General features: G+C 39.0%; 1 protein-coding gene and 1 long non-coding RNA gene across 4 annotated transcripts in view; one reads left to right on the forward strand and one right to left on the reverse strand.

Annotated features, from left to right (window-relative positions):
• Window positions 1–6,120, reverse strand: part of LOC147178121 (uncharacterized) — a 51,370-nt gene extending 45,250 nt beyond the window's left edge. The window contains exons 1-2 of the long non-coding RNA XR_015094314.1: window positions 2,002–6,120; window positions 1,480–1,582 (exon numbers count right to left, since the gene is read on the reverse strand). This is a non-coding gene — a long non-coding RNA (uncharacterized LOC147178121). The remainder of the gene's footprint in view (window positions 1–1,479; window positions 1,583–2,001) is intronic.
• The window catches only part of large2 (LARGE xylosyl- and glucuronyltransferase 2), a 102,438-nt gene extending 82,805 nt beyond the window's left edge, over window positions 1–19,633 (forward strand). For all 3 annotated transcript variants that reach the window (XM_086070623.1, XM_086070624.1, XM_086070622.1), the window contains exons 11-15: window positions 1,412–1,575; window positions 2,008–2,286; window positions 6,493–6,639; window positions 15,639–15,834; window positions 16,322–19,633. In XM_086070623.1, coding sequence (XP_085926749.1) covers window positions 1,412–1,575; window positions 2,008–2,286; window positions 6,493–6,639; window positions 15,639–15,834; window positions 16,322–16,519 — 984 coding nt within the window. In that variant the 3' untranslated portion in view covers window positions 16,520–19,633. The remainder of the gene's footprint in view (window positions 1–1,411; window positions 1,576–2,007; window positions 2,287–6,492; window positions 6,640–15,638; window positions 15,835–16,321) is intronic.
• The last annotated feature ends 635 nt before the right edge of the window (window positions 19,634–20,268 follow it).

Here is a 20,268-nt window from a genome sequence, read left to right on the forward strand (position 1 = left end):
TATGGTAATGGTGGGGATGACAGACGAGGTTAAACAGGAATCTCCATGGACTATGATGTTTGCAGATTGTGATCTTTAGTGAGAGCAGGGAACAGGTGGAGGAGAAGCTAGAGGCGTGGAGGTTTGCTTTGGAAAGGAGGGGAATCAAGGTTAGTTGTAGCAAGACTGAGTATCTGTGTAAATGGGAGGGACCCAAGTGGAAGAGTGAGGTTACAGGGAGAAAAGACCAAGAAGGTGGAGGAGTTTAAGTATTTAGGGTCAACAGTCCAGAGCAATGGAGAGTGTGGAAAATAAGTGAAGAAGTGTGTGCAGGCAGGCTGTAACGGGTGGAGAAAAGTGTCAGCTGTGATGTGTGTTAGGAGAGTTTCAGCTAAAATGTAAGGAAAGGTTTATAAAACTGGTGAGACCAGCCATGTTTGGTCTGGAGACACTGCCACTGAGGAAAAGACAGGAGGCAGAGCTGGAGGTGGCAGAGATGAAGATGCTTAGGTTCTCTTTGGGAGTGACCAGGATGGATAGAATCAGAGTATCATGAGTACATCAGAGGGACAGCACATGTTAGAGGCTTTGGAGATAAAAATCAGAGAGGCCAGACTGAGATGGTTTGGACATGTCCAGAGGAGAGATAGTGAGTATATTGGCAGAAGGATGCTGAGTTTCCAAATGCCAGGCAGGAGGTCTAAACGAAGACCAAAGAGGAGGTTTATGAATGTAGTTAAAGAGGACATGAAGGTAGTTGGTATGAGAGCAGAGGATGCAGAGGACAGGGTTAGATGAAGGCAACTGATTTGCGGTGGCAACCCCTGAAGGGAAAAGCCGCAAGGAAAAGAAGAAGAACGGTTAATGTATTGATGAACTTTTTTCTTTTGAGTTTGAAATGTCTGACAGCATTTGAATGCAGCTCGCCTCACGCTGTCAACGTTTATGCTCCTATTAGTGGCTAGCTGCTAACGGCGGCGACATATGTATTATACAATGATAGACTAATTAACTAGCAGTTTCTTAGCAGACTTAATTAGCAATTAAATATAATTTTGAATAGAATAAAATAGAATGACTTTATCATCATTGCATAAGTACATTGAAATTGAGGCATGCAGTCGTTCGCAAGGTGCCAGCATTTAAAAACATTTAAACTGAATAAATCAAGCAATTTAAAAATAATATAGGTGGGATGGTATTGTGTTGATGTTGGAAGTTGACAGACGCATGAGGACGAGTCAAGCTGGCCGCGATGCCTACCACGCGCTGCTTGGGTCAATTACAAAATACAAGTAACAAGCCATTTGCATCGACGTCAATGTATTAGTTGGAAGGCTTTTATTTTTAAGTTGGCCTTCACAGCGCATACGGGTCACGGCTCAAAGTTGAAATCTTGAAAATGTCTCACTCAAAATCTATTTTTCTTTAGTTGCAGACTGCTCTGGAAGAGCTGGATGAGGATGATCATTGTTATGAATTCCGCCGTGAGCGACTCACCATTCACAGAGTCCATCTTTACTTCCTGCAGTATGAATATACGCCCCCAGAGGATGAGAATGATGTCACTCTCGTAGCTCAGCTCTCCATGGATAGGTACCTCCTATAAATTTATTTTAGTTTCCAATGGTTTATTTCAGTGCAATATTTAAATGTACAAAATCAGAAAAAAGGTTTGACTGGCTGAAAAATATCTATATAAAAGCCAATGTTATAGAGCAAAGGCCAAATAAACCCTGTGGTGATGTCTATGTCTGTTTGCATTAATTCTAGTAAGTACTCTATTAGCAGGAGAGTATTGCATTGTACTTTTCCCATACAAATGCATTGAGCAAAGTGATTAATGAGTGCATTTTTGCCATAAATTATGAGGTATATTATGAGGTAACATTAGCTATAACACTCATATCATATCCTTACTGTTACTGCTACTCCGATACACACATGTACATGCTAACTAACATTGCTAACCTATTGGCAATATCTTTCTGTCTGAATAAAATGTGATTATATCTATGTCACCTGAAGGTTGCAAATGTTGGAGGCCATTTGCAAGCACTGGGAAGGACCCATCAGCCTGGCGCTGTACATGTCTGATGCAGAAGCTCAGCAGTTCTTACGCTATGCTCAAGCCTCAGAGGTCCTGAAAAAACGTAAGAATGTTGCCTATCACATTGTTTATAAGGAGGGCCAGTTCTACCCCATCAACCTGTTGAGGAATGTTGCCCTGAAGAATACAAACACTCCCTATGTTTTCCTGACGGATGTGGACTTCCTACCAATGTATGGTCTCTATGATTATTTAAGGTAAGGCTGGATGCCTTGGGCCTTCAATCTATTTCATCCACCTGTATACAATGGGACAATTAATGCTTGGTCATCTCAATGTCCTCTGGGTGGTGCAGTGTTCATTTGAGTTAACATCCTATTTAAAGTCCTCATTTTGTAATGCAACAAGACTATAGGGGTTACTTTTCTTAATTTTACATGCTTTAATTGGAATTTCCAGCATCTACGTTAATAGTTGCTGCCACTGGTCTTGTCTGCCTTCGAATCTCTCTACACTCTTAAAATCTTCAGCAATATGTAGCATAAATTGGGTTGCTCTGAAGAGCGGAAATGTTGAATTGTGACTCGAGCATAATACCTGCACTACCCTTGAGCGCCTCTAGGGACACCATGTCGATTTTGGTTAGTCATCATTAATGTATTTATTATTTATTTATGTATTTATTCTTCTCCGTGAGTCATCACCTTATCGTGGTGGAGGGGCTGACGTGTCCAAATTATTCTAGGAGCTATGTTGTCCGGGGCTTTATGCCCCTGGCAGGATCACCTAGGTGAGGGACCAGACAAAGCATGGCTCAAACTGACCCCTTATGATGAGTAATAAAAATGGATCGTGGTTTCCCTTGCCCGGACGCGGGTTACCGTGGCCCCCTTCTGGAGCCAGGGCTGGAGGTGGGGCTCGAAGGCGAGCGTCTGGTGGCCAGGCCTTCACCCATGGGGCCTGGCCGGGCATTGTTCCCCTGATCAGAACCCGAGTAGTGTTCTGTTATTGGATTTCTGTGCTTGTCCATAACGAACACCATGTTCAAACTTAGATAGGGGTGTCCAGATGTGTTTGCACTTGGCACCAGGACACCCTGGGCTGCAGTACGATGATCGACCTCGTAGTCATGTCATCGGATTTGCAGCCGCATGTTTTGTTTTGGACACTCGGGTGAAGAGAGGAGCAGAGCTGTCAACTGATCACCACCTGTTGGTGTGTTGTTGCCGATTTTATTTATTTATTTATTTATTTACATGTGTAGTTACATATGTAGTGGACCTGGAAAGCCCCCCGCTCCCCCCACGACTCCCCAATAAATTTACCTGATTTGTTATTATATTCAAAGTTGTTTTATCTCGATTGTTGTATTATAAACTCTCAATTGTTGTATTATAAAATCTATAAACTATCTTTTTAGATAACATATCGTCTAACTTGTAAGTCAGTCCATATTTGGTTATTTGGGTTTATTGCGTACTCATCCGTCAGTTGTTTAATTTTATCTTCTTAGTCTTTTTCTAATTTTTAATCCTGTTTCTTTTTATAAGATGAATATGATGTAATTTTACCTCTAATTAACGCTTTCCCAGCTTCCCAGAGAAGAGATGGAGATAAGTCTGGAGAGTCATCTATTTTTAAAAAGTCTGCCCACTCTCTTCTTATAATTTTGTCAAACTCTGCGTCATTTAGCAGTGGGATGTTTAAACGCCATGTCGGTGGTGGGTAAAAGGTATAATCAACTTGTAGGGTAAGGGAGACTGGTGCATGGTCGCTAATAATAATAAGATGTATTTTTGTACCAATTTGATCAGCAATAGAATTATTTGTAAGACAAAAATCAATTCTTGAAAAAGACCGGTGCACAGCGGAAAGGAAGGTAAATTCCTTCTTAGTTGGGTTTTTAAGTCTCCAGCTGTCGACAAGGCCAAAATCATCCATATATTCCCCTATTACTTTAGTAGATTGTAATCGCCTTATACATGTTGTATTATTAGAACGATATATTAATGGGTTTAAGACTGTGTTAAAGTCTCCTCCAATAATAATAGTAGAGTTCGCTGCTAAATCAAACAGCTGAGAGAAAAATTCATGGAAAAAGGCAATATCATCATTATTAGGGGCATATAAATTACCAAATGTATATATTTTATTAAATATAGTCACCTGAATAATAATGTATCGGCCCTCTAGAGTAAAGAATACATTATTATGTTTGAGTATACAGACTCCTCTTTGTCTACTGTTATAAGGGGCAGAGTACACTTGACTAAAATTCTTATCAATAAGTATTTTTTCTTCAGATTTTTGTAGGTGGGTTTCTTGAAGGAGACAAATATCTGCTTTTAATTTTAAGAGATGATCTAAAAATTTTATTATTTTTGCCTGTGAGCGAGGGCCACAAATATTCCAGGAAACCTGAACTAATTTATGCATACAAACAATATAGACTCAGTCCTGTGCATATATCTGTATAGGCTATTTGTTAATATTAGAATGTTATAGGTTAGAATCAAAGTGGTTAGGTGGTTTATGTATTTTGTGTGAAATATGAGGTAACGTGTAAGTGAATATAACAGTGAAAAAACGGGGAGGGAGATGAAAGTGAAGGAAATTAGCGGGGGATTAAACATGTAACAATACACCGGTAACTGGTAACCTAAGCGAGATTTTTTGTTTAAATATATTTTAGATATAGTTATGTATTAATATTATATTTGTAATATAGCCTAAACATAATGAGTATTCATATTTTAGGTTTTATAACCACATATACAGTATATGTATACATCTAATAATCAAAGTCAAACAAAGTTTAGTTCCACTTGTCAGGTTCAAACGACAAATATAACTTACAAATAATGAGAGAAGACGTTCCAGTTTCAGTTGCTTGCAAGGAGAACAGGAGAGGCTGTATACAAGTCTCATCTATTCTAAAACAGCCTTCCTGTAAACCTCTCTTTTTATTCAAACTTGAGGTTCCTAGGTTACATGAGATGATGCCTCTAAAAGGGGTGGGGTCATCCAGCAAGCAGGCATCACTCTATGCTTGTTTACACTTCTTACTTGTTTGTGTTCTCTACCAAATACATAGATCTTGATAAGCACTTTTAGCACGCCAATTCAGCATATCTTTCAGTAGCAGAAAGGTCATCTAATGCTGTTTTCTTCTTCTGTTCCAAATTTTATTTCCCACACACAAATGCCAATTAGAACAGCCATGGAGTGGAGTTGGGGTTCCGGAATAGTTGGCCATCGATGTATAGCTTATCAACGACTATCGTAGTCCGTTTACCCTCCTGCCTATTTTGTCTCATTATAGGAAACACTACCTTTCGCCGCTCATTAATCTCTCTCGGGAATTGGTCATTCATCCCGAAAGAGGTCCCTTTAAGCTCCCGTCCTTTACTTTTAACAAATTATTTCTGTTTAAAATGCTCAAACTTAGCGATAATAGGACGGGGTTTGTTGCCCCTACGGGCTCCAAGCCGATGTACCCGGTGAAAAGAGATATTATTTACCATCTCCTGAGGAATTTTTAACGACGTCGCCATAATTTTTTTTATCTCGCCCTCTGGATTGTCAGAGGTATTCTCGGATATGCCTGAGAATATTAAATTCTCCCGCATGCTACGGGATTGGACATCCAGAACCGTTTCTTTTAGCATTTTATTCTCCTTTTTAATCGTTCCCAACTCTGCTGAAACAGCCGCGAGTGAAGAGCGTAACTCTGCATTATCTCGTTGGAGGTCACTTACCCATTGGCCGACGAATTCCAAACTCACCTTTAATTCTTTAACGTCCTCGCGGATGAGGCAGAGGACATCTAGTTTTTTATTGCTGGAGTCCAGCATACTGACCGAAACGTCCGTAGTAGCTAGATTGGAAGGTTTCTCGAGGAAGGATCCTCCATCGCGCAGCTGTAAAAGTATCCGTCGATGAAACGTTCAAGGTCCTCCACGCTGGGTGGTATTCCAAATCTGCCGGATGAAAGAGAGAAGAGAAAAGCCAAGTTATATGGTGGTTAAATTCGGATGTGGTTTAGCATAATAGAGCTAGTTCTATCTTAGCAGCAGGGCGCCGCCATGTTGGGTATTCCCGATCTCGCGATAGTCACAGCATCTCGCGATCGCTTTCCTGACGTCGATGACACACAGAAATCATTTGAAACACTGTATTTTGATTAACTGCAAAAAAATAAATCTGTTGTCTTTAATTGAAGTGATTGTGTTCAATAAAATCCCCATTCATTATGTATTTTATCATAAAAGTAAATGGGGAAAAAAAACACTGTAAAGTGCCTTGACTGTTACGGAATAGGCCAAATTAAGTGTCACATTAATTCGTGAAATTACACATTCCAAAATGGTAAAACTTCAAGACAGTTTGCATTATTGCATGTGCAATGACCAAAATATGTGGTTGGATTCCTGCTTGTTGATCTATTTGTTTCTTCTGTGCAGAAAAACTGTCACGCAATTGGGCATGGCAAATAATAAGAAGGCTCTGGTGGTTCCTGCCTTTGAGACATTGCGTTATCGCTTGTCCTTCCCCAAATCCAAAGCAGAGCTGCTCTCCATGCTGGACATGGGGACACTCTATACCTTCAGGTACAGTACAATAATGTGAATACAAGATGTTACCAGTATTCAGTGAAACATTATTCTTTTATGATTCTTTTAAAGCTGTTAATCAGAATTGCTTTTGAATGGTAAATGTTTTGACAAAACATTGAGGTCAGCATATTCCACCAGAAGCAACACCAAGTAAGTATTCAATTATAAGCCAAATGTAACATTTGGTTGAGGTTGTTTCATCTGCGTATTGTTTGGAAATTATCTAAAAGTAGTAGACATGACGGAGATGTGGCATGTAGTTAATTAATAAACATTGTACCCCTCACCCAATGGGTTTCTTCCATTCGGGGGGGACAGCATGGATGGCACAATCTATTAAAATTAAAATGATCTGCGGGGCCCGGGGGTTGTCCCTTGGCGCTGCCGTGGCCTGGGGGGCCCTGAGGTGTTGTGCTTGCTCTGTCCTGGCCGGGGTCGACGGCTCCCCTCTTTGGTGGAGGTTTTCATGCATGCCAGATCCACCACACCAGCATCTATCGAAATTCAAACACAATCTGCTTCTTCCTCTGGTCGTTGAATCGGTGGAGGCGGATGCCTGTGGATCTCACTCTGCTTCATCTATCCTTCCTTCCTTTCCTCAGTCTCTCCTTTGGTCTCTTGAGGTCTCCCTAATTTGTTGGAATTTAGATGTTTCTGGGGTTAGTGAAAGACTCTGGTTGGTAACCCGGTGGGTAGTAGGTAATGTCTGGTCGGTGATGGATTTCACTTTCCTTTCTTTTCTTTGATCCTTCCTCGGGTCTCCTGACAACCTCACGACTCTAGCTGGATTCTGAAGTATTCGGTTTAGGTGAACGGTATGGGATTTTTAATAGGTTTTAGGGGAACTAATGAGTACACACTCACACACACGCACACCCACACGCACATACTCGCCCACATACAAAATAAAAATAATAATAAAAAAAGAGCAATGATGATGACATGTCAAATCGGTAAAATTACCGAATGAACAATACTGAGCTATTAAAAAAAATATATATATTTTTTAAATGATCTAAATCAATGGCTGGATGATTTTTATTTTTATTTCCATTTTGACTTGGCTAGTCAATGTTGGTAGCGTGTAAAATGACAGCTATTTTGTCATTGTAGAAGCAAAGGTTTAAAGCTCCCATATTATTCAACTTTCCACATACTAAAATAGTTCTCAAATGTGTAAAAGACATGTCTCTGACATGCATTCATCAAAATTTACTTTGGATCTAATATTTTTGCTGTCCCTAAATCAGCAGAAAAACGCCCTGTTCAAAACAGCCTGTTTTCGGCGCGTGTTCCTGGCTGTAAATAGCGGCACCAGGCATCACCTAGGCCAAACCATTCTCCCTGGAAGGGGCTGTGTTTTCAGCTCTGCTAACCAATGTGCTAATGTTATGAATGCAAATGACTTGGCCATGGCCGAGCAGAAGCAGTGTGGTACAACTGTACCAATTTGAGCCAAACAGACATGTATTTTACACATTTGATAACTATTTTAATATGTGGAAAAGTAGCATCACATTTTACCGTAAGAAAAAGTAGCATAACGTTACTACAAACTCTTTGTTGTAGCATTAGTTTTCGTGATTATTTTGCCATAACCAGCAACTCTCCCGCGAGCGTTATTTTTGCCATGAATGTCTGATTTGCCGTAAATGCTTGTCAACATTTAGAGGCGGTTATGAATAACACAAATGTGCACATTTAGGCCACTGCGTGGTCGCAATGAGCAAGCCGTTTCGTCGAGACCACTTAGCCGCCATTTACCATCACAAAGTCACGTCAACTAGGTGGCGAGTTGCCAGGACTCAATGGTAGTGTTGATAGGTTTTGCATAAATAACAAGTCATTATGGTGGACGAATGTTAATGTTTTTCGTTTTTTTAAGGTTTTGGTTAGGAACAAGGAACATTTTCGAAAAATTGCCACTTTTATTTGGTAAAAGTTAGAATATCCTGCGTCAGGGGATACTAATTCTTTTGAGGGTAACTACTTTGGCACAACAGCGGCCAGCCCTTGCAGTACAACTGCGTCTTCTTTAAACGTGGAAATTGGATGGATGTTCAACCCTTCAATCTTCTTTTCCTTTCAGCTTTTTCCTTCATGGGTCGCCACAGCGAATCACTTGCATCCATCTAACCCTAAACTAACTAAATACAAGCCAACTGACGAGATAACGGGAGATACCTGGACAAGACACAAGTGTCTGGGGGAGATGATTGGATGGCACAAAGGAGCAGGATGACGAGTACATGTGCAAACAAAACCTAACAAGCAAGACAGGACGCAAAGCCAAAACAACAAACCTAAGCCTGATATACACAAATCATAACAATAGCATCCACTTTTTTTTATGTCTTCGTTGTATCTGTAAACAAGAGACATGTTTAAAAGTACCATGGCCTTACAAACCCAACATTGAAGCTTTAAGGTCCACATTCGAGGACTCAATGGGGGGCCATGGGGTCCCCAGAAAAAAAAGAAAAGAAAGAAAAATGATTTGAAAATAAACACAACTACATAAAAAAAAAAACCATGACAGATAGTCATCGCATGCTGTGTGTTCAAATGCTCTTGCATAGTGGTAGTGTTTCCTCCCTTTGACGAAATATCCAATTTGCAAATTTTGCAAGTTGGCCTGTTGTTAGCTTTTCTTGGAAGATGTCAACAAACTTTCGAGTGTGGCGCCATGTTTGTTGATCGGCGCACATGGAAATGTCGCGCGACTCGTCCCACCTACACTTTCAACTCCTACAGCACACCTCACCACTGTCTTACAGTCCTTATACATGTCCTGCAACACTTGAACATACTTCTCTGCCACTCCTTCCTGAAAGTCAAACAACGCCCTTTCACTTTTTACCTTCAGGACGTTCCTAACAAACTCCTCCTTCACGATAACTCCTACTCCATTCCTCTTCCTATCTACACCATGAGAGAACAACTTGAAGCTTGCTCCTAAACTTCTAGCTTTGCTCCCTTTCCACCTGGTCTCCTGGACACACAGTATGTCCACCTTCCTCCTTTGCATCATGTCAACCATATCGCTACCTTTTCCTGGCATAGTTCCAACATTCAAAGTCCCTACTCTCAGTATTTCAGTATCTGTATTGGCTTGGGACCGGCACAAGAAGACACTGGCTTGTGCCACCTTGCGGCTACATTATGTTCAATTCTTCAATACATTTGAAACAAAATGGCTCCTTGCTGCAAGAAATAGTGGAGGAGGGGAAGAAAGAAAGAAATAAAGAAAGAAAAAGAATGAAAGAAAGAACAAACCCATAGTGGAACACAAACCTGGGACCTTCTGCTCATCTGGTGAGCTCACTAACCACTTTACCATTTGTTCAGTTAAGCTCAACAGAGCAGAAATTTTACTTGTTTACACAAGTGTCAGCCACCACGGAACTTTTCTGGCCAATTGTCATTGCACTTTGGCATTGAAAATGTGAAGGATAATTGATTGCTTTGAATTATTTGGACACAATGTTTACTGATAAAGGCTATTTTTACCACTATCCTGCGAGCAAGGAGGTCTCAGAGAAAGTGGGCGTGTGTTTAGTCTGCATAGGTGGTGCGAGGGTGGTTCCGCATGTGATGACGTCGTAGAGTGAGCATCTGTGGTCAGAGGAGCCCAGTGGTGGGAAGGGGATGGATATATATGCACCTTTGATGTTTCCATATCAAAGGTTGAGGGTCTTATTATATCTGGTGGGGCATATGATGTATTGGTGGAAGTCTCTCAGCGTGTTTTTTAGAGTACAGTGGTTCATGTCACCAAGGATAATATGAGGTGCATCAGGGGAGATAAATTGAAGCCTCCGTGTGACTTGTTACATTATTTCACAAGTGTTTTTCTCAGCCCTCGGATGAGGTGTACACAATAGTCACAAGTATCTGTGGGAATTCCCGCGGTAGATATGGAGGGCATAATGACACAGAAAGCAGCTCTAGGTCAGCAGAACAGAGTTTTTCCTGAACAGTGATAGATTTACACCAACGCTGATTAACGTACAAACACCCCTCTTCCCCCCCACCAGATAACTTTTCTGTAACGGCAGCATCCCAGTCCAGCCGTATAGGTGCTCCAAATCCATCCAAATCAAAGTCCGCGTCAGAGTCTCTGTCCGACAGCCAGGTGTCAGTGAGAGTTAGGATGCAGGCATCTTTTAAGTCGTGACTATTGGACTTGAGTTTTATTCCGTAGGGACTGGACATTAGCGAGCATTATAAATGGCAGCAGGATGCGGGAGAGGGGTAACTTTTTCAGCTTTTTCCTCGTTTCCTGAATGTATGTGTTCCGCCGTGGGGAATTCCTCCAAAAACGGGTGCATGTAACCCATCAAGGTTTATCGGTTGAAGGCCCGCTGGCGGATCATGGGTACTCCAGTGTAGAAGTTGTTCCCTTTCATACTGAAGTCGAAAGAGACGGCAGTCAGGATGCAAATGTGGGTGCCCAAGAATCCGAGCTAAACAGAACGCCAGTCTCATCAAAGTCAACGCAAGCAAATCCATCTGTGGACATCCAAAAAGACACCTGGATATGTCGCACTTTGCAAGGAGTGACAAATGCACCAGGTGTTGGGCGGAGACAAGCTTGAAGTTGGCAAGAGGACGGCACAGACTCGCCGCTTAGTTCACCACGAAATGCACAAAAAACTCGCTCAGAGCTTACAGTATACCAGGGAAAGGCTGTGCACTTAAGCATTAATACAAGCTGACTGCTGTCACTAAAAATATACTAAACAGTGTTAAAAAAAACACGCACACACACAATAAAAGCTCGAACAAGTGAGTTCCATTCACAATTTCATTCCCTTTCACAACTGCTGCTGATCGCCGCTAGAACTGTGTGATACTCAGGGTTCTCGCGGGGTCCAAAAAAAGTCTTAAAAAGTCTAAAATTCAGAAACTTACATTTTAGGCCTTAAATGTCTTTAAAAAACACTCATATTTTCATCCCAGGTCTAAAATTTAATTTACCCAAGTCTTAAATTCTTACATCCGCTCCGTCCATTCCGAGAACTGTCTATAGAAAATTTTTTTTGCCTGTTGCGTTGTTGTCACTACTTCACAGCAGTTAAAAGCCTTCGATTGCCGCAACTAGTTTTAAATTAGGTAGGGGTCGCTGTCTGTGCCTGTAGCAGACATTGAGTTTGATGATCTGTGCAGAATTCTCAGCAATTGGTCTTGTATTTGTCTTTATTCATTTTATCAACAGCCTTGATTCAAAGTTAGCACATAACGCTAAAGAAGCTCGTCGTGGCTCTTTCCTCTGTCTATGAAATACGTCATTATGTAGGTATGACCACATAGTCCAGACAGAGAGTGTGGAAACCGGTTAAATGGTCGCTCAGCTACACTTAAAATGGCACGCTGTTGTATTGAATTTACTTATTTGCATTTGCCTTGAAAAAAAACTTGAACAACCACATATTTTGAAAGTGACTTTTGTGAAAATGAGTGTGCCAAACCGTGACAGAAGCCAGCAAGTGAAGCCATTTGTGCCAAATGAGTTCATCTGTTTGTTGTGCCCAGATAACTGGTCTTCACTTTATACTGTGTTTTTGAGCTCTAACGGCACATGTGCATGGCTGTTGTCAACCCCAAATTAAAGCAGCCCCTTCCTTATCTTCAGCCAGTTATCTTTTAATTAAGGACCCATTTGGGGTATTTAACATTGCATTCTCATTTCTTTCAACACCCACTTTTGATTGGACGTTTCCTCCAGTGAGGAGGGCTGGTCAGTGATGCCAGGCCAGAGTTGTTCCGGCAGTAATGAGCTGTCAGGGATATAAAAAGGTTGCATTTTTTTCAACCCTTTGCATTTCTCCCCTTTAAAATTTAAAAGGGGCTGTAGACGGCAAAGCTTGTCTGGCAGCAGCATCTGTTGAGAACATGCCCTCTGGGATTCTAGTGTCACATACGCAGTGTCAGAACCATGTGGAAGAGGTGGCGTTCCTTAACTGCAGGCTGCGCTACTGGCATGATGAGATCTGTGCATATGTGTAGAAGGTAAACTGCGTTTTGTGGCTGTGGTGTTCAAATGATGGATAAAAACACACATTTTCTAATGATTAAATGTTCCTTTAGGTTTTCATTTTCTCTTTAATAGTAAAAGTTATCATTTTCAGTTTAATCATATTTGGCATGAGCATATTCTCCTGTATGATTTATATAGTTATCATCCATAATCTTGGTTCTCCGCTGAGAAATGTTCTAATGGCAATTTAAATAAGGGAGGAAGAAAAAAAAATTGACTATTGAAGTTTAAATCCTGCCCTGTTTCCAACTTAGCTGGTATACGGCTATTTTTATACGTCAGTGTTGAGATGCTAAAAGACTTAGGCAAAGAAAACATGAAAAGTTTCTATTTTTGCCAGATCCTCTTCAATGCTCGCACCTGGATGCACATTTAAGACAACTGTGACGTTCCTTAATATGGTGCAGTGACAGCGTTGAGGTGAAAATATAAATATATACAAACTACTGAAGTCACATAAGTAGATGGAAATCAATGAAATCTCCATATAGACTGTCAACACCCACTTTTGACTGTCTACGGGATAATTAAAAATTCCACTAATATTCCATTTAATGACTCCTATTTGTCATTATCTTTGTAAAACTCCGCCATTTCTTTGACAAGAAAATACAGCTATGTTTAGAGTGGGGTCATCACTGGTTTGAAATTCTTAATAATGGCAAAAATACTTAAAATGCCTAAATTAATTGCTACAATTTATCTCACTTTTCACAGCAGGAACAACATTAAATATGGTCTGCCTTCATGTTTATCAGAGAATGAGTAGGGCGGGTCATGAAGAGGAATCTATTGCTAACACGAAAGGTGCCAACAACACTCGAGTTGATTGACAGGTCGCTCCGTCTCCTGCGCAATGATCGTAAATGTGAGCGAGGCAGAAATAAATAAATGTCTTTCCAGTGAGTGACAGCATGCAGGCTATCCGAACATACTGTACATACAATGAAAACATCATTCACAGGTACGTTTTAAAGTTGTTTCCAAATAAATAATTGTTAACTTTTAAACTACTGGCAAAATCACTGAACAGAGGAGGGGTTTTTTTGCCAATACATTACAGTTAAAATGTGCGTTTCGGCTAGGCTAATATTATGAAATGTAACGTTATCCTAAAGTTAGCATTTTAGCCCAAAACTAGCTAGATTAGGATCATGTAGGGCAGTGGTTCTCAACCTTTTTTCAGTGATCTACACCCTATTTTTTCAGCCTAGTACCCCCAACCAGCGCAAAGCATTTTGGATAGAGAAAACAATACAGTGCTGTGCCATCTTGTGTCTGGTTTTAATTTGGGAACTGGTTTTAACTTTGGCCACAGTGCCACTATGTATCGGTCAAAACAAAACAAAAAAGCAAATAAATAATTGTCTTAATGAATTGTGCAATAAATATCAAGATAACAAGTCCTCCTTTGGGATCACTGTACAGGTTGTTTTTCAAAACTAATTATTCAGTTAACTTGAAATAAAAGCAGAAACTGAAAAAAAGATGGTTTTTTGATTGTATGCTACTTTTAAAATATATTTTAAAATCCCAGGTGCCCCCTGGTGTGTTTTCACGTACCCACATGTACCCCCGATTTGAGAACCACTGATCTAGGAAACCCCCGTAATTGTTTCAGTAATTGTATAATTAACCCAGTTAAGATATGAGTTATACCAGACAGCAGTGTTAGATGAATAAAACTGTAATAAATGCCAGGACCAGAGATGATCTCAGTGTCTATGAAGCCCCTCCCCCCCTTACCTTATTTTTAGGTCCAACTAACGTTAACCAAATTATTGTATACTGTATACAATAACTTAAAGTAATATAGCCCTAACTAACTTGTCTGATGTAGTTATACATATTATTAATGTTTACCTCACAATAAATACATTTTACATTACAAACTGCTCCTAATTCATTCATGATAATTTTATTATTGTGCGTAATTACAAATGATGGCTCTTCCCTCACATGTCATCGTTTCTAAAACAGGGCGTTTTTCTAGAAGCGGGGGGAAAAAAGTAAGTAAAATTTAGGATATACCCACTTCTCCAGGGACCACTACACCACTGCATGTATGTGTGATTCCAGAGAAACCATAGTTCTTGATAGTTCTTCTTAAAATATTAGAATTAACAATAGCAAAGGCTTTTTATCAAATGCAGTATAAACTATGTCAGCCAATTGAAGTATAGCCAATTCAGTCAAATATTTTTTCCTAAACCTATGCTGATGTTAATACAAAATGTTCCATTCCTGCAAGTGCACCATCATTCTATTATAAACCAGTCTCTCCAGAATCTTTGAGAAACATGGTGAAACAGAAATGGGGCGGTAGCTATTGACTAAACTACGATCTCCAGATTTAGAAATCGCAAATACTTAAAATGTTTAGTTCTCTTAGTATTTTCAAGTGATTTAATAATAATAATAATAATAACAAGAACATGTGTATATATATATATATACGATAATTATTACTACTACTACTAATAATAACCCTAACCTTAATAATAGAGGAACTAAAATGAATAATTAAACTAGACCTGATTTCATTATAGCAAGGAGCTGAATCTTTCAAGCTTTTAATTATGTCCATAATTTACTTCTCAGTAGGAGACTGAAAGCTCTTTACTGATGGATTACTTTGTGTCAAAAATTCAGGTTGCCCAGCAGTAGGTCATAATACTTCAGATAAAATTGTTTTGATATTATCAAAATAGTTGTTAAAGGCACATGCGATGTCAAAAGGATCACTGTAAGCTTTGTCTTCATCATGAAACTGGGCAGGATAAGTGGCGGAAACTTATTATTATTATTATTTAACAGCTGGTTGATGACTCCCAATGTGGCTTTGATGTTATTTGAGGCCCCATTTAACTCATCTGAAAAGTACTTTTTCTTTGTATTTCTAATATGATATTTGTTTCGGTGCTGTTTATAATTACTAGTATTGTATCTGCAGGTATCACGTGTGGCCTAAAGGCCATGCCCCGACCAACTATGCTAAATGGAGGACAGCCACCACACCATACAAGGTTGACTGGGAGGCAGATTTTGAACCTTATGTTGTAGTGAAACGACATTGTCCGGAATATGATCGGCGCTTTGTGGGCTTTGGCTGGAACAAGGTTTCCCATATAATAGAGCTGGATGCACAGGTACTGTACAACACAATTTTTTAAGTGTGCAGTCTGTGTGCACTGTACTTTATATGCATTTCAGCCTGTTTCAATTAACTGGGTTATTAAAGCAGAAGTCAAGTCGAAATTTTTCTTTGCAATAATATGTTCTATGTGCCCCCACTAGTCTAAACACGATATTCATGGGAAAATATTGCATTCATGGAATTAAATATAAGTCTACACGTTTCAGCCAGCCAAGAAGGCTGACATTTTATGCAGCACCACCCCCTGCTGTCAACTGGAATTGACAACGAAGTGTCCTTGGGTTTAGATCGTGAAGGTCACAGTTCAACTGTTTTTTGGTTATTAGGACATGTGCAATGCAAGCTCAGGTTGACTTCCGCTTTAACCAATTTGTTTCTCACACAAAGAATATTAAGACAGAAAGTCAGTGAGTTCTAGATTAAATTAATAAAAATCTGACAGATATTGATAAACATTATCATATTTTTCTTCCTTTCAGGAGTATGACCTTTTGGTTCTCCCGAATACTTTCATGATTCACATGCCTCATGCACCCAGCTTTGATATCTCCAAGTTTCGCTCTAGCACTAGCTACCGCAACTGCCTGAAGACCCTAAAAGAGGAGTTCCACCAGGACTTGTCCAGGGAGTATGGCTCAGCTGCTCTCAAGTACCTCACTGCCCAGAGGAACATATGAACAATGCTGTCAGACACACCTTTTCACAGGATAAAGAGCTCGTATATGAATTGATATGCTGCTCAGTGATGGCCAGCACCAAGTTGCAATATGATGGTAAAGCCTTACAGCTTTACAGCTTCTCTCGGATATTCATGGGCCTCTCTGTGAGTTGACGCCACCTTATTGCGATAGGACAAAGACAAAAGTTTAACATGACGGTGAACATCCTAATTTGCAGGATTCACTGGCATCATCCAGGTTTTGTACCGAAAGAACTAGCTTTAAAGCATGATTGAAAACAATGTTTGACAATCAGGGATATTTCAGGCAGACAACATCCAGTATACTCTCATCGATATCTGGAAACCAAGTTCAAGGACACAAATCAAGCAGCACAGAGGCATTTGGGGGTTCATTTACATTTGCAAGGTAAATTAGTTGGGGATGTCAGTCCAACTGAAGGAAATGTTTACGCCTCATGACTTTGTACAGTATTTACTAAGATATTTAATATTTTCATATATACACTGTAAATACAAACTTAGATACTGTAAGCAAGCCGGTTAATTTATTCATGATTCTTTTTGAGACCTTTAAACTGTCCATCAAAAGCCAGTTTCTTTTATCTTCAGGGAGTGTGTGTGTGTCTGCATGTGTGTATATATTGTACTGTAGGTACCACACACTGCTAGTACTCTTTATCGGGGTTATTTAAGTATGAATCACTCTGAAAATTTGCTTAAGCAGCTGCACCATATGTTCTATTCACATGTTTAGAATAATAAGAATAATGATCTTGTTATTCATCCTTACATGTGAAGTATATTAGTAAAACTAAGCAGCAATGATTGGGAACAACTCACAATGAAAATTATTATTGTCCGGAAGTTGTAATATGTATGAGCGAAGAGTATATTTTTAGTTTTCTGTATATTTTGCATTACTGTCTAATTCACTGGATATGTGTAATCTACTGAACCCTTACAACAACCGTTTTGTAAAGTGCAATTTATATTACAAAGCACATTCATAAAAAAAATCATACATTTTGAGTATAATGCATGTAAGATTTCATATCCAAATTGTACTACAGTACTACACAATTGCAGTTAACAGACTATTGATGCCGAGAAAAATGTTGGCACACGATATTTTAAACAGCACTGCAAAAAAGTTTTACTCATCTGGCAAATTATACTTTAATCATAGGATAACACGTTAATCAACATTCTCACATTTAGCACGACCCATATCATCAATATCCGTCCTTCAAATGTATTTTTCACCTTGGATTTTTTTTTTGTTCAGTAAAGACCAATTAGTTTGTGGTTTATCAACTATTTTTAATCATCTACAATGACCGATAATTCTTTTTAATTGTACAAATATATTTTTCTTGAAAATGATTTGTTATTCATACATTTTGATAGCAATGTTAGAGACAAAAAGTACAACTGAAACAATAAAGGTTGCACAAAAGCACAATGACAGTAGTCAGGTTCTAATAATGATTCCTAAAGGTCAAGGACAAAATATAATGGCTATGTCACTCGAAGTTTTATATTGCACTCCTGGTTTTAGAGAGCAGCCCTGGTTCCATACAGCACCTTTGTACTGTTGGAAATCATTTATTTGATTTCTGCGTGTTCAAATAAAACTCAAAGTTGAAGTCTCGTGGAGAAGTTTGCCAGCTTTATTTCAGAGTCTGAAAGACATCTTAGAACCTGGCTCAAACAGCTCTGGTCCAAAAGCACATTCATAAAAAAAATCATACATTTTGAGTATAATGCATGTAAGATTTCATATCCAAATTGTACTACAGTACTACACAATTGCAGTTAACAGACTATTGATGCCGAGAAAAATGTTGGCACACGATATTTTAAACAGCACTGCAAAAAAGTTTTACTCATCTGGCAAATTATACTTTAATCATAGGATAACACGTTAATCAACATTCTCACATTTAGCACGACCCATATCATCAATATCCGTCCTTCAAATGTATTTTTCACCTTGGATTTTTTTTTTGTTCAGTAAAGACCAATTAGTTTGTGGTTTATCAACTATTTTTAATCATCTACAATGACCGATAATTCTTTTTAATTGTACAAATATATTTTTCTTGAAAATGATTTGTTATTCATACATTTTGATAGCAATGTTAGAGACAAAAAGTACAACTGAAACAATAAAGGTTGCACAAAAGCACAATGACAGTAGTCAGGTTCTAATAATGATTCCTAAAGGTCAAGGACAAAATATAATGGCTATGTCACTCGAAGTTTTATATTGCACTCCTGGTTTTAGAGAGCAGCCCTGGTTCCATACAGCACCTTTGTACTGTTGGAAATCATTTATTTGATTTCTGCGTGTTCAAATAAAACTCAAAGTTGAAGTCTCGTGGAGAAGTTTGCCAGCTTTATTTCAGAGTCTGAAAGACATCTTAGAACCTGGCTCAAACAGCTCTGGTCCAAAAGCACATTCATAAAAAAAATCATACATTTTGAGTATAATGCATGTAAGATTTCATATCCAAATTGTACTACAGTACTACACAATTGCAGTTAACAGACTATTGATGCCGAGAAAAATGTTGGCACACGATATTTTAAACAGCACTGCAAAAAAGTTTTACTCATCTGGCAAATTATACTTTAATCATAGGATAACACGTTAATCAACATTCTCACATTTAGCACGACCCATATCATCAATATCCGTCCTTCAAATGTATTTTTCACCTTAGATTTTTTTTTTGTTCAGTAAAGACCAATTAGTTTGTGGTTTATCAACTATTTTTAATCATCTACAATGACCGATAATTCTTTTTAATTGTACAAATATATTTTTCTTGAAAATGATTTGTTATTCATACATTTTGATAGCAATGTTAGAGACAAAAAGTACAACTGAAACAATAAAGGTTGCACAAAAGCACAATGACAGTAGTCAGGTTCTAATAATGATTCCTAAAGGTCAAGGACAAAATATAATGGCTATGTCACTCGAAGTTTTATATTGCACTCCTGGTTTTAGAGAGCAGCCCTGGTTCCATACAGCACCTTTGTACTGTTGGAAATCATTTATTTGATTTCTGCGTGTTCAAATAAAACTCAAAGTTGAAGTCTCGTGGAGAAGTTTGCCAGCTTTATTTCAGAGTCTGAAAGACATCTTAGAACCTGGCTCAAACAGCTCTGGTCCAAAAGTGTAACCTTCTCAAAGTATACTCACACATTTATACAAAAACAGTTCTCTCCCCCTTCATCGACAAAGAAGTACCTTTTGCCCCTACAGACATCGAGCACCCCATGTGGCATTTCCTGCAAACACAAGAGTCTTCGAGTCTAGACACCCCCCATTCATCCTGTCAGCAGAGTGAAATACAATTAGGTTATCTTACATTCAGTTGGGGGTAAACCATTTGCTCCCGGCGTCTCCTGGCACCAGGGATTCACGCAGACGGCCATTTGGTCAGACACCTCTCATTTTTATCTTACTTCAATTCCTGTTTTCTACTTTAGATGTTACCCTGGCTCCAGAGATATTTATGAACGCCCTTTGATATGCAGTTCCCTACAACCCTGAGATGAATGGACTCAGAAACCTTACTTCCTTAGGATAAGAACAAAAGACTACAGATTAACTAACATATGGGGAACAGTTGTAACATCTCTAACTAATATCAAAAACACTTTGAAAAATATAAATTGAAACAGAAAAACAATGTTAATAATCTAACAGTACCAAAGTGGGTTATTAGGGGC

The sequence above is a fragment of the Leptonotus elevatus genome, chromosome 3 (assembly GCF_054856555.1).
Source record: "Leptonotus elevatus isolate MCC_2025b chromosome 3, RoL_Lele_1.0, whole genome shotgun sequence".
Classification (NCBI taxonomy): domain Eukaryota; kingdom Metazoa; phylum Chordata; class Actinopteri; order Syngnathiformes; family Syngnathidae; genus Leptonotus; species Leptonotus elevatus.